Source organism: Rhipicephalus sanguineus, chromosome 5 (genome assembly GCF_013339695.2).
Source record: "Rhipicephalus sanguineus isolate Rsan-2018 chromosome 5, BIME_Rsan_1.4, whole genome shotgun sequence".
Classification (NCBI taxonomy): domain Eukaryota; kingdom Metazoa; phylum Arthropoda; class Arachnida; order Ixodida; family Ixodidae; genus Rhipicephalus; species Rhipicephalus sanguineus.
In genome coordinates, this window is record NC_051180.1 from 167,135,532 (window position 1) to 167,150,568 (window position 15,037).

A 15,037-nucleotide genomic window follows, 5' to 3' on the forward strand; every position below is an offset into this window, starting at 1 on the left:
ACTTACACCTCGGTAACAGAGAGATTGGTATTGTACAAGACGTTAAAATATTGGGGGTCACTTTCAGTGAAGACTTAAACTGGGATTCGCATGTGTATGATGTTGCCAAAAAGCTTGCCAAAGCATGTGGAGTGCTTTCAAAATTCCGAGATATAGTTTCTCCAAAAGTTAAACTCCTTATTTATAATGCCTTATTTCACTCGCACATCAATTACTGTACCCTCGTGTGGGGAAACACCACGCAAAACAACAAACTAAAATTGATCAGGCTACAGAAGAAGGCAATACGACATATCGCAGGTGTTCCACACGACGCTCATACGTCAACATTATTCACAACATTTAACGTGCTCCAAGTAGAACAACTGTACAATTTCAATCTTCTTGCTAAATACAAACATGGTTTGAAAAGTAAAAACAATTTTCTGACACTGTGTCAGCTAAAAGAGACATCCGCAACACCTTACAACATAAGAAAAAGAGACACTTGGCACATACCGTTTTCGCGAACGAATTATGGCCTTAAAAGTCTTAAGCATATAATGCCAAACTTTTTGAATTATCTGAACAACAAAGGCATTACGCCTGATACGCTGGCAAACAAGCAGTGGAAAGAATATTTAATTAGTAGCCCCAGACACTGTCTCTGAATGTTATTAAGTATTCTCGAGTTCATTTTCACTATGTATTATGTGATAGTACCATATTCCATTTGATATTTCGTTTGATTAGAAGTGCATATTTTTCTTTTCATATGTACATCTACAAACATGAGCTGTTTCATGTACTTGTGTTTTCGGTATGCATACCGTTTCAAGGTAGTGTTTCTTGTATATATATATAGTTGTGTTGATTTCAATTTTTTCTCACATTATTCTCCCATATTTATACCGTATTCTTCAGTGATTGTCAATTTTTTTTACACTATCTCTGCAGTTGAAATTTGCTGCTAATTTTGCTGATATTTTTGCTTGCTTGTGTTATGCTTCCTTGTACTTTTCCTGTTTACCTGCTTGTATTTTATTTTTTTTTCTACATGACCACATGTCTGCGGTCAATCTGCTTAGGGTCAGGAATCCCGTCAAGCTGCATTTTAGCAGCTTTTAATTCCTGTCCTTGCATCTTTTTTTTTCACTTTTTTAATCTGATTTGCATTTTGTTTTGTGTTGACCATTACTATTGTATGAAAATATTGAATTCATTGTACCTTAACATTGTGCTTTAACATGATTGCTGGAAAAAAAAAAAGATTGCTAAATAAACTGAAACTGAAACTGAAACTGAATATTATGTGTCATTCATTTCGGCAGGCGGGAACCATGCGAAGGCGTCAAGAAAAGGGGTTGCGTACCTCCAGTGCGTCGTACCGGCAGCGTTGGTGTCTTTCGATGTCCATGTCGACGACGGCGAGGGCAATCCGTGAGCCCTCGTTGACCCGTATGTTCCATTTACACTCGGCATGGTGGCCGTACGGCTGCGGGTAGTTGGGCGACACGATGCTGCCGCTGGCACCGCCCGTGGTACCGCCGCAGCCTGCGTAGTGACGTCACCACAGTACGAATATTCGTACGTTGCATCGCCAGAGGAGTGACAAATATACACCGACACGTGAAGCACTGCTAAGCGATTGCAGCAGCTTCTAAGAAAGGTGTTTAGCATATGCCACGAGTAAGCGCCATGAAAACGTAAACGGAACCCACGGTTTGTAGCAAACCATCATTTATGAGGTAAAAGGAGGGAAGATTGTCTTCGCTCATCTTCTTATTCTTCTCGTCTTTATTTACGCAATTACTTAAAATGACTGACGTTAAAAGTTTCTTTACACGGTCGCTATGACAGCACGATAACGAATGCGCCACACCAACGGTTGCTATACGATGTGACCGTATGGTGACAAAACGATGGCGAAGGCAAGAACGAAATGATGATTATGGCAAAAAGCGAACACGCGATGGTGATGACAGTGATGCCGATTGTATGACCGCGAAAAAGAGAAGATTTGTTGACTGGCATATAAGATGGATAAGTACAAGCCACAAAGTATGGCTGTTTCTCGCGCGACGAAATAACGAGGGAAGGGGTCCAGGGGAGCGCAAACTTTCGACTGTTTATTCAAGAGACAGTTCAACCAAATATATAGGTACAGACATGCGCAGCAAACTACGCACACAGCGAGCGCATACCACCCTAATCACAACCTGTGATCTATGAACTTGCGCTCTGCCCGCGAAAGAGACAATGAAGTGTCACTGATACACATGGAATCTCGTACTTTAATATGATATGCCTCCAACAACTCTCGAGCCGTGGTGTCTCCGCTTCTACCCAGAATCTGAATCTTATTCAAGCACGGCTCACACTTATGTGAACTGCAGTGGGTCGGCAAATGGGCCCCATTTTTACCTTTTAGTGAAAGCTCGTGTTTCTATAAAGTTCACTTCGACAGGCACGCGTTTGAAAACGGTATTCGCAGCGGTATTAGCACAGAAGGCTACTTGCAGCGGCAAAATAAAATTTGCACAAAAATAGGATAAGCACCAGGGCTATTCCAGAGGTTCTAAAGATAGGCAGCGGGCGATTTTGCGAAGGTAGAACGTGGCTTCACTGAAGCCACACTGTTGCGCGAATACCGGATATTCTATACACGTTTTACTGCGCGATTACGCACGCGGTATGGGGAACCCGAAGGCTGTGCTAATGAGTTGAAAAATATCCCCTAGAACTTCCATAATTCAGTTTATATACGATGCTGGAGTGCACGGCAAGGATTGTTACATTCTTGTCCCTTGCACCCTCTTCTCCTGCCGTGGCTGCAAGACGAAGCTCCATCACATGTAGAGTCCAGCGGTTCTTTTCTATAAGCGAAATTGTATACAGTGCGACAATAAACACTACTTCAATTAATCTACTAAACAAATGCCCATCATCAAGCGCATCACTCCTTTAACTATGCCAGTAACTTTCTAATGGCATTGGGTTATTGTTTTTGCTTGGGAATCGATCGTCTATATAGTTCCTGCACAGTTATTGATTTACCTGTCAGTGCGCTGTCGTAGTAGACTTCGAATCCTGCGGCACGCTGGGTGCTTCCGCTCACGAAGTGCAGTCGGAGAGTATTGGTGTCGGAGACAAAGTTTGAAGGTGCGTTGCGCTGACAGAAGCGTCCTGCCAGCGGTGACGTCGCTTGGCCCCCGTTCCTTGCGAGAGAAAAGAAATATGAGTAAAGAAAAGTCCGCATAACACACGAAGCTAGAAGTAAAACTAAGGCGTTGGAACTTTCCTCGACAGAAAAGCGCTAAAGGCGCACAATAATTAACCGTCACATTGAGAGTTCAAGGTAAATTAACGTGCTCCGTTAATTTTGTACAAGGGTGCGTAACTTTTGAGACCGGAGGCAGAAATGTGCAGTAATAGTATATGAATGAGAAATATTAAAGAAATAAGAGCATTATGCGGGGGACAAACTATGTACCGAGTATGCGCCTTCGTACATTGCTGAAGGGACCTTTAGTTTGCTGCATTCCTACCTTTTCCGTGTGTATGCTTCACTCCAAACTTTTTAAAATATGAAAGTGTTTTATGCCGGGGTCCACCAAGACTTCAATGACATCATTTCCGTCACGGAATCGACGTCGGTAAAATACACGCAAGCGATGACAAAGAAAAACCAGAAGAAAAAATTTGTTGACTTGAATAACCTGGAAATCGAACTCCCTGCGCTACCGACGCACATGCACGAGCTTCTCAAACGCCCTTATATCTCTCACATCTCCCTATCACAGTAATCTTCGTTGGCGGGGTAGTGTCGCCGCCTGGAAGCGGTGAAGTGATGTACTGTATCATGACACTGACTGGTGCCGACAGGGAGCGCTTCAGAACTGTATTTTCAGCGCAACGGATGCTTTCGATGCATTATTGTAAAAAACTATAGGGTCCGTGCAATGTGCGGTACGCAATAATTCGGTTTGGTGACGACGCAGTATGTGCTTTGCCTTTCGCCTTGTGTTAGCGTGAAGGCTCATCGCCAGATAGCTGCCATATGCACCAACGGTGTTTGTCCGCCGCCTACTGATTCGAGTGCGATATCATCGACTAATAAATTTGGGGCAGTAAGCGGTGCAGAATGGCAGCGACGTCGACGGGCGGATGTCGCGCAGTGAGTGATTTTGGTGCAGGCAGAGACACACCAGCGGGAAGCGGAACGCCTTCCCGCCTTCACGGCTTAGGCTACGAGCTCTGCGTCTCGCGTTCCTGAAGCGCTCTGTGGTATATGCATGTGCAGGGACGTAGGTTTTGAATGAGTGTATATGGAGTACCAGAGTTATGTGTTTGTTTATGTCAGCTTTGCGCGGGACTCAGCATACGCCATGTCCAAGTGTATGTTAACTGCTTCAGATGCCACAAGGGTGAAATCATGATCGTCATGGAGATGTGCCACTAGGCGCCAACGTGGGTGCATCTACATCTAACGGTTCTATAGCTTCCAAAAACAAAGAGACATTGTGCAGCCTCGCAGACATCGATTTAAAATAAACAATTAACTACTCCTGTGAAGACACGGTTCACTTTCGTGTGTTAGCGATTCCCATTACGGAGGGATCAGTCATGTCTTTTTAACAAACTTGTGGTTCAAGCTCCTGGACATTACTTGATGCCTCACTGTGTGTGCAGGTCATGAAGTCATTCCGGCCAAAGAAGGTAGAAGTGACAGTCGGAAACTTCAGGGGACTCGTGATAGTACTCACAAATGACGATCGTTTGGCGCAAATACAACAGTAAGAGCCCGAGTTTGGAAATCACTTGACTAATCAGTGTTAGAAAAGTTATTGTTCAACGTATCAGAACACACTTCCTGCTTTTATGGGTTTGCTGACAGAAACACGAAAATGTGGGTCGTGTACAATAGTATATTGTGTGCAGCGGCGCCTACTTGAGCCTACATTGCCCGATTTCAAGTTTCTTTGCTCTGATCTGCTTTGTGGAGTAGTGTGTCAACGCCTTAATAGCAGCACTCACAGGATCTCGAGGTAGCTGGGCCTACAGGACGGATCGCTGGCGATCTCGAAGTGCGTGAAGTTCAGCCTGATCTGGCGGCCGTCGGGAACGTGCAGCACCCACGAGCAGTCTCGGTCGTTTAGATAAGCACGTGGATAGAGAGGCGACCTGATGACGCCTTGGGATAGGTAGTAGTCCCCACCGCAGGCTGCGAAGGTCAAGGCCACACGCTAAGCACCTTTATAATAAACACTTGGTTATCGGTGAAATACACGGCGTAACATTTTACGAACCACACTGAAGCTTAAGAAAAGCCGACGATTGCACCGTATCGTGTCTTTCCTTGGTTCCATGACTATCACTGTTTCCTTTTCTTATTTTGTTATCTTTAAAGCGTATCGCTGAGCCACCTAACGTTTATACTGCCATATATTGAAGTCCGACAGATGATATGAAGCAACGCAGAATTATTATCTACACCTAGTAAATTTATCCCTGCGTCGCTTCTTCACAGTTTATTCAACACAGTGGCATGCAGTTCATTTCACACCGATGTTCTTTGTTCGCGGTCGTAATTTTTCTCTGGTCACGCGCCTAGAAGTCAGCCTCCGTATTTACAGCGCGAACACCACAGAGAAAACGGCAGACACTGTTGTGTCGTCTCGTGCTGCAAATATGGAAGCTTAAAACCAACTCGCTCAACATAGTGATTTGTAGAAATCAGCGATTCTGTATAAGTAAATAAAAAAGCCAATTTAGAACTTGTCATCAGACACAACACATCGAGGTGAACCTGAAATCAAGCGAACGTAATCTTTTAACGGCGGAGCCGCTTAAGCCGGCCGTAAAGATTTTGGTGTCCGCAGAAAACTACAGGTGGGTATGCGCCACAGGAATTGGGCAAGCCCCTCGGCCGAGTGCAGAATGTGCGAGCGTTAGACAAAAACGCTGCTCGGCGAAGCGGGACACCTAGAACACGTGTAAGAGAAAGAGAAAGAAAGAAAGAGATATAAAGAAAGAGATAGAGAAAATAGCGAGAGAGAGAGAGAGATAGGAAGAAAGAGAAATAGAAGCTATAGAGAAGTAAAGGGACTGAAGACATAAAAAGATAGAAAGACAGAGAAAGAAGTAGAAAGACATAGAAAGAAAGATAAAGAGAAATAAAGAAACAGACACAAAAAAGAGATAGAAAATATAGAGAGCAAGAGAGAAAAAGAATTAAAGAGAGAAATATAAAAAAAAACAAATAGAGGCAGAGAAAGAAGCAGAGCGAAAGAGAGAACGAAAGGGAAAACAGAGGAATAAAAATGGGAATAGCGAGAAAGAGATCGAAAGGAAGAAACTCAAAGCAACAGGTACAAAAAACAGATGCGTGAAACAGAGAGAAAGAGAAAGAACAAAAAATAAAGAGAAGAAAGAAATATATGTAAAGAGAAGCAAGGAATGCCACCCAGCTCCGCTCTTCCTTCAGGCTTGGCACCACTAGTGGGAAGCTCACATAATATTTCTTCTGAGGGATTCACGAATTTTTTACAGATTCCGTTACCTTTTAACTAAAACGGTTATAATATTTTTCAATTTTTTTGTTCTTTGTGACCTAATGAAGCTGAATAAGTTGTGCTGAATTAGACGTTACTTTGTTTTGTGCAATAAGACGGAATATTTCTGCTTCAGTAATCCTTACACTACTGTATATTCATTGGGAGAGTTTTGCTCGCTCACATTAAACTTCCACGAAAAGTGCATAGGATTATCTAATAAGTGGAATGAAAGTACCAGTCGCTTGCGATATATGCTTGAAGGAATGTACGAACCCGTTCTTTCGTTGAGGAAGATGAAGTGAGCGAGGAAGCCCTCTCGGGTGACACTGTCGTCGGTGCGGAAGATCACTTGCAGCTGCCGACCTGATGACGTCAGCGTGGGTGGGGCCTTCAGTCCGCAGTATCTGCACAGTTGACGAGCGAGCCCTCATCACACTTCCTTATCGCTATAAGCGCAACGTTTCCTAAAGGAATCGCAGAGCCAGACAAAGTAGTTGAATGCGTATTATGCCAGGATATGCGCATTTACATAAAGAGTGACGGCCTTATGCGCTCGGGCACTGGTATTTTCTATGTTGTTATGACAACTAGTTATGAAGTAAAAAAAAGAAAACAACGTCTCTCCGCCCAGACGGCAGAATTGACTGTGAATGGGGATTCGCTGTGCGCTATTGCAGAGAAAAAAAAAACAAAACAAAAAAAAAAACATGCGCGCTACTGTGAATATGCTACAAGCGGACAAGCGGACATGAGATCTCTGCCAGCGACTGTTGGAAGTGATGGTAAGTTTACGGCACTTACCGCCTTAGTTACTGGAATAGCAACGCATGTGAACACACGTGTTCCTCCTCATCTGTATACTACGAACACTGTAATCAGCTATAAACTTGTCTATATTACTGTATTACTAACAATATACTAACTGTACTGTAACAATACTGTATTACTAACAATAAGGTAGCGTCTTGCAGTTATTTCTCATAGATCGTACGAAGATGTCTATATCTTGCAATACGCGTTCCTTCACGCATCATACGAAGTGCTGAGCACGCTATAGCCATGTAACAGGGAACCTACTTGAACTCACTATATTAAGTCAAATTTTGTTTCTCCTTTATAAGCAAATGCTTATGGATAGTGCCGCTTGCACACGGGGTAGGATATGTCAAGCCCCGCTCGCTCTTTTTTTAACTCTACTCTTTATACCTAGTGCAACACGTTTCAGCTCTGTGCACATTCTAGCCCCCAACTTGGCGCAGCATGACTGGGCCGTTTCTTTGTGCACGTACCTCCCAATCATCTGGTCCGAGGTATCGTGTATCTCGATGTAGTCGTACGAGCAGTTGGACGAGTCCTCGATCACGAAGTGCGTGAAACTCAGGCGCACTGTGTGACCAGGCGGGGCGCGCAGGATCCAGCGGCATATCATGTTGTGCCGGTAGGCCTCCCCAGTGCCCCCACTGGCGCCGTCGTCTCCGCCGTCGCTGTGGTCGCTGGCTGCGGAACGAGTCGCAGGGCTCGCCAGGCTGCCGGACTCGGTCAGCACGCCACCGCAGCCTACAAGATAATTCATGATGATTTCTCTGCTAATGAAGTCAACCCTCATAGAGAGTCATAACAGAGAGGACAATACAATTACATATATCAAAATATGTACAACGTACGTAAAGTTGCGTAACACTTGGCACATTTTTCAAAATATATACAATGAACATGAAGTCACACATATCGCTTGGCAATGCAAAACTTACTGAAAACTTCCGTAAATGCACCTCCACTGCACTTTCGAAGTCGGCGATATCTTTTAGAACAACAATAGCGTTTGGCAGATTGTTCCACATCTCTATCCCATTCGGGACGAATATCGAAGTGTATCAGTATTAGCTCGGTAGAGTTTTATGACGCAATCGTGGTTAGTTCAGGGGTTTCTTTTGCCTTGAGCGTTTAAATATTTGAGCTTATCAATCTTATGCTGATCCTACATTATTTAAAAAAAAAGCACCTTCAGACTGTATTTTTTAAAATGTAGCTCAAGAGGATCCAAGTTGCATCGCTGTAACATCAGCGTGACCGATTCGTTCCTTCGGTAAGTTGGACAAATAAAATCATTCGCAAGCTTAATTTCGCGGTAAACAATAAATTGTATTTTCCTGCGACAACATGTGTTTTCTCGGTTAAATCGGCTTTGATAGCTTACCGACATCCACCGCCGTGTAGTTTGCCAAGAAGCCGTGGTGTTCGTTGGAGTGGTCGGTGTGGAACACCAAGCGCAACTGGTTGTACGATGACGTAATGACAGGCGGCAGCGAAGAGCCGCAGTAGCGACCAATCCGAGTGGTCGAGCCATTGCGTGCGAGCTCACTGATCTGTAAGAAGAAAACAGCAGCGTTCCGTTCACCCTTACCAAACGAAAGGGTTCTAAACTATAACGCTCTAAACTATATCTATAACACTTTAAACTCTTAAACTATAACAAACTATAACGATTAGAGACAAAAGGGAAGAACGACACGGGATGGGCTCGTCCCGTGTTGTTTTTCCCTTTTGGGGCTCTAGTTGTTTTCGCGCTGTTTATTACTATGAATACAGACCAACTAGCCCAGCTTACCACTCTCTTGCCTTCCCACCTTTTATGGTAAGAAAAAAATCACACACACACACACACACACACACACACAACATACATATATATATATATATATATATATATATATATATATATACATATATATATATATATATATATATATATATATATATATATATATATATATATATATATATATATATATAGGGTCATTCCACGCCAACTGTCCCAGTCGGGGCGCTCGACAAAAATCAATTTCCCTGAAAAAATCTGAGAAAATTACACACATATAGGCATTAGTTCTACAGTATTTTCCCAAAATATTTTGAGCGGCAAAAATTTTTCGGGCATGTGAGCGCCATTTGAACTTCTCGATATGGTGGAAAACCAGGTACGAAAGAAAAATTCGCTATAAATGGACCGCTTCACGCATTCATTCGAAACTTGCTTTTTTGTGTTTTTAGAGCATCGCGCTTTTATTATAAGACAGTTGCTTAGAGTAGCTTTATATTTTTCACTCCTTGGCGCGTAGGTAAAATTGAGTAATTTGCTGCGTTTTCGGGAATCTTTTTACAAAAGAAGATTGTAGACCAAATACATCAAATATTTTTATAGAACTCTCCAGAAAACGTACTATCTGCTAAAGTTTTTGGTTTGCCTGTGTGCGGCGCACAGGGTATAAAATAAAATCCTGAACTTGGAAAAAACGCTACATTGGCCTATGTTCAGACGTCTGTAGCACCCTAAGGTGGTCCAAGAAAAAATGAGCAGAAAAGCGCATACGATTGAGAATCATAACACCTTCGTCCACAAAAAGTTTGATCGAAGTAGTTTTTGTTTTAGTCAAGAAAATTTTTTTTGAAGTTTAGTCCCACCATTGCATTATTTTGCTATGGGGGCAGCGCAAACCGACTGAATTTACTGCATAAACAAAAGAGGTAGTGTATTCGTAGCACATAGTTTACAGCTGCTTTTGTTAGTACTTTATAATGTATATTACATATCAAGGAGATGATAAACAGAGGTGAAATATAACAATACCATTGGCATAGATGCCGAAATTCCCCTATAATGAATGGCGTTACTTATTGCATTGTTTACACACACCGGAGGCGGCGGCGGTGGCGCCGGACAACTACGCCACAAAAATAGGCTGTTGTGGTCTCATAACAGCTGTAAAACAATGCATGTTACCAGACAGACAAATTCTACATTAACCAAAATCTGCTTCCTGCAACCATCCAAATAAGGATGTGAAAAATAGCTTGGCATATCCCGTCCGTAGTGTCACGGACGACGGACGGAATGCGTGAATACGCGGCGCGTTGTCACATCATGTGCCGTTCGTTGCGGAATACTTAGATGAACTCCGTTTGGATCCGCTATAAATGACCGACCGCGCTCACGCTTCCTTTCTCCGGTTTACATGAACTTTGAGGCTTAACTTATTTTGACGCCAATTGATTCTCAGAGCCGCATGCAATAAGTAATGCGATTCATTATTGGGGAATTTCGGCATCTGAGCCAATGGTTTTGTTATATTTTCACCTCTGTTGATCATCTCCTTGATATGTAACATACATTATAAAGTACTAACAAAAGGAGCTGTAAACTATGTGCTACGAATACACTACCTCTTTTTTTATGCAGTAAATTCGGTCGGTTTGCGCTGCCCCCATAGCAAAATAATGCAATGGTGGGACTAAACCTCAAAAAATTTTTTCTTGACTAAAACAAAAACTACTTCGATTAAACTTTTTGTGTACGAAGATGTTATGATTCTCAATCGCATGCGCTTTTCTGCTTATTTTTTCTTGGACCACCTTAGGGTGCTACAGACGTCTGAATATAGGCCATTGTAGCGTTTTTTCCAAGTTCAGGATTTTATTTTAGAACCTGTGCGCCGCACACAGGCAAACCAAGAACTTTAGGAGATAGTACGTTTTATGGAGAGTTCTATAAAAATAATTGATGTATTTGGTCTACAATCTTCTTTTGTAAAAAAATTCCCGAAAACGCAGCAAATTACTCAATTTCACCTACGCGCCAAGGAGTGAAAAATATAAAGCTACTCTAAGCAACTGTCTTATAATAAAAGCGCGATGCTCTAAAAACACAAAAAAGCAAGTTTCGAATGAACGCGTGAAACGGTTCATTTATAGCGAATTTTTCTTTCGTACCTGGTTTGCCAACATATCGAGAAGTTCAAATGGCGCTCACATGCCCGAAAAATTTTTGCCGCTCAAAATATTTTGGGAAAATACTGTAGAACTAATGCCTATATGTGTGTAATTTTCTCAGATTTTTTCAGAGAAATTGATTTTTGTCGAGCGCCCCGACTGGGACAGTTGGCGTGGAATGACCCTATATGTACATACACACACTATAACCCCTCCTACTACCTTCTTTTTCCCTGTAGACATGCATAATCCTTAAGCAGGGGGTGTCGCCCATGTTCATGGATTTGTCATCTCGTCAAGTTTACATCTTCCCGTGAGCTTCATGCCTTGTTTGCTTTCACTAAAGGTGACTCTTCAAACATGTAGTGACGAAAATGTTCCAATTCAGTAATTGCAATGACCACGCAATTTTACGACAACCGCCAACTATTACTTTTTGCTACCAAGTTCTCTGTGCACCAAGTGAGCAGACATGCAGAGACTGTATACGCAAAACTGCTTCTACGGAGGAACGCGTACGATTTATCGATGAGGCAGAAACTGTAACTGATTTTGAGGACTGTGCACCCATTTAGCCAGAAGAGGCCAATGAAATATGCCCATTAAAGCAAAAATTATCTTGTCATATCCGGCTGGCTGAGGCAGGAATATACAGAAGCAGACCGATTAGTACATCTAAGCAAGTCTTCGCACTTGACGAAAAGTTCTCCCTGAAGAGCTCGTGCAGAGGGTACAGCAACCGTTCCGGGCAGGCATTGGTTCCGGGTTCGATCTTCAGATCAGGCCAAATTTTCTAACTATAAAGCTTTCCTTCCGACAGACGCATATATGGTTTCCATAGCTTTGAGCTAGAGTCGGCGGGACAACTATTTTTCTCTTGCATGAACCCTCCCGCTGTTTTTAGCGGGAAGGTTCATGCAAATATATTCAAATGACGGAAGTTCCTTTTTTCAAATTCCTACGCTGACTCAGATAGACAAAAATGATGCGCAGGTTACGTCCGATAATGTATGGCGGCATTATCTCAACCACCTGTGTGCCGTGTTTGCTTGGCTGTTCTGCCTTTTACTGAGTACATTAAAGAAGAATGAAATGTTACAGAACAGCTGTCACGCTGCATAATGCAGCGCATATGCACCTTATTCAGTGTGGGCTAGGCGTGTCTGTGCTGTATAGTTTTCTGCACCAACCTCCAGATAGTCGTAGTTGCAGTTGTCATCGTTTTCGACGTCGAAGGTCTGGACAGCGAGCCTGATGACGTTGCCCGGCGGCACCAGGATGGTGTAGTTGCAGTGCCGGTTGCGAGGATACACCGAAGGGTAGCGAGGAGACGCAAGTTCGCCCTGCAGTCCCATCCAGCGACCGCCACACACTGCAAAAGACGCGCGGCAACACAGAAGAGAGATCATGCATGTTCTGTAGCCGCCAGGGTAACCTATTTCGCGTGAAAGAATTAGGCTTCTTCGTTATAAACAGGACAGCCCATCTGCCGTGAAGAGGTTGGGCTCCATGCTGGGAATCACGTGCAACGATGGATGCCCGTCATACGTGCAAACTTCCAGAGGAGACCAGAAGGACCGATAGTAGCATGCAACAGGCTCGACAATACCGTTCTTCGGAGCAACCCATTCTTCGAAGATGGTGATATGTATACTTACGCCTTCGTGCCGGAGATATCTGAAACCGGAACAGTTGGGGAACATGTGCTTGTGGTAGGACACGTTCATTATCTAAGGCTACAATACTTGCTTTCTAAGTTGACTTATTGAATTCCATATTTGGTATAAATTGAATAAGTGTTGTTAACATATGTCGCGCGGCATGAGGGGCAAGCCAGAATTTTTCTTTTGGGGTGGAGGGGGGGACATGTTCATCTAATTCAGGCATGTTCGTATGTGCGTGTGTGCCTGCACGTGTATATATACACATGCAAAAGTGAAAAAATTCAGGGAGGGCGGTGTTGACCCCTCCCCTCTCCCGTTTACGCCAGTGCTCAGCTCTCCAAAGAAGTTCGATTAGCGTATTCGCAGAGAGGAATGCCGTAAACCGAGGGAAGAAAAGAAATGCAGGCGATACGCATCAGAGAGACGGTCTCTGAAGGTGGCCTTGCACCTTCAACGGGACTCGTGCTTAGAACTGAGACATGTACTGGGCCCACGGCAAAGCAACAAGTGTGCGTTACGCTCCGCGAAAGCGCTGCTGACTTTCTTGCGGGCCACGAGCCTGAACGGAACTTTGTAAACATTGTAGTCTATGTATGTGTTATATAATTATCAGTGTACATATATCACAATCATCACCCAGCATCTGGAGTAATATGTCAGGCAACATCTCCAGCTTTTCATTAAAACAGTTCTCTCTCTCTCTGTTCTACCTCTGCCTTAACCGTTCTTTCACCGTTGGCAAAAGAAGAGCGCATATCCCAGTGCCGACTCAAATACAATGTAGAAACGCGCAGAGAGAAACGACAATGTTCCACCTTTCACTGCACAATCGATTTGCCATCGCTTGCTTCCAGCACGTCCCACCGCCTTGCCCCAGAGGAACCTTCTGTCCCTCATAGGAGGCAGGCTTCCAGAGTGTAGGCAAATGTGGCTGGCAAAGCATTTATGTCTCTCTCTTGCTGAGAAGAAGATCGCGAGCTTCACCTAACAGTCTTAATGAGGAGCTTTTTCAGTTTAAAGAATCTTAATGAGATGCCGTGAATACGCTAAATTATATAGCGGCTCTCGGCTGACATTGTCTATGATACTGAACCGAAAGAGTCCCTCAGATGCCTGATCAACGTTCGAATGAACGATATCGCCATTTCAAGACGTCCCATAGTCTCCCGCCACATGTTCGGTTTCCGCACTAGAACGATTACGGATATTCTTTTGATACGCGCTGACCACCACAGAATGCTTTTTGTTGAAACGTTCTCATGCGGTATATCAGAGCACTAGTCGTCAGGAACCGTGAGGGCGATGACCATCGACTGCCTATTTTTGAAAAATACCTAATAATTTCATATGATTTTCATTTCGCTTTAGAAACAGCATATCCATGAATCTGTCGGTACTCATGTAAGACCAGTTCATACAATAGTGTAAAAACTTGGTACTACTTGTTTATTTAGTTTTCAGATATCTTCGTATACTGGTAGCATTATTAAATGACGGATTGATACCTAAGTGTTTCTGCAATACAGTGACTGTAAGTTGGGAGACTGGAAACAGTCCTGACGTGATCTTTTACACGTTCTATAAACGAACGAACATTTTTGCCACACGCAACTGCTCGATGCTTGCGCGAGCCTCGACCAACCGTGTGAGGCAAAAATGTGCGTTCGTTTATTGAACGCGTACAAGGTAGCATTTCTGTCTTCTTTTGGCGCAAGATAACACATCTGAAATGTTGGCGAATAATGGTTACATTTTCTCGTTAAGTTACAGCTTCCGGAGATTGCGAATTAGGTTTGAAAAGAATCCGTTTTAACGGCTTGAACTCATGAGTAGCACAAATGATTCGACACAATCTCAAGAGAGGGCACGCAGGATAAGCGCCAACTGGTACTGTGTATAACCGGTAAAAACGAACAGATAATCAGAAAAAGAAAACATGTCACAAAGAGTATATCAGCGAAGACAGCGCAACACTTAGTCACTACATGCGTGTAGCTCTTTACGGTAATATGCATGCCAGGCCATGCGTGTATTGCGCCATCGGCGTGTTATACTAAAGACCACTTAGTT

At 43.3% G+C, this 15,037-nt stretch overlaps 1 protein-coding gene across 1 annotated transcript in view; it reads right to left on the reverse strand.

Moving 5' to 3' along the window:
• LOC119394421 (cubilin) overlaps nt 1-15,037 on the reverse strand; it is a 230,161-nt gene that overhangs the window by 145,162 nt on the left and 69,962 nt on the right. Inside the window, exons 21-27 of the mRNA XM_037661722.2 lie at nt 12,494-12,675; nt 8,734-8,902; nt 7,826-8,093; nt 6,810-6,940; nt 5,017-5,203; nt 3,037-3,197; nt 1,352-1,533 (exon numbers count right to left, since the gene is read on the reverse strand). Of these exons, the coding sequence (XP_037517650.1) occupies nt 1,352-1,533; nt 3,037-3,197; nt 5,017-5,203; nt 6,810-6,940; nt 7,826-8,093; nt 8,734-8,902; nt 12,494-12,675 (1,280 nt within the window). The remainder of the gene's footprint in view (nt 1-1,351; nt 1,534-3,036; nt 3,198-5,016; nt 5,204-6,809; nt 6,941-7,825; nt 8,094-8,733; nt 8,903-12,493; nt 12,676-15,037) is intronic.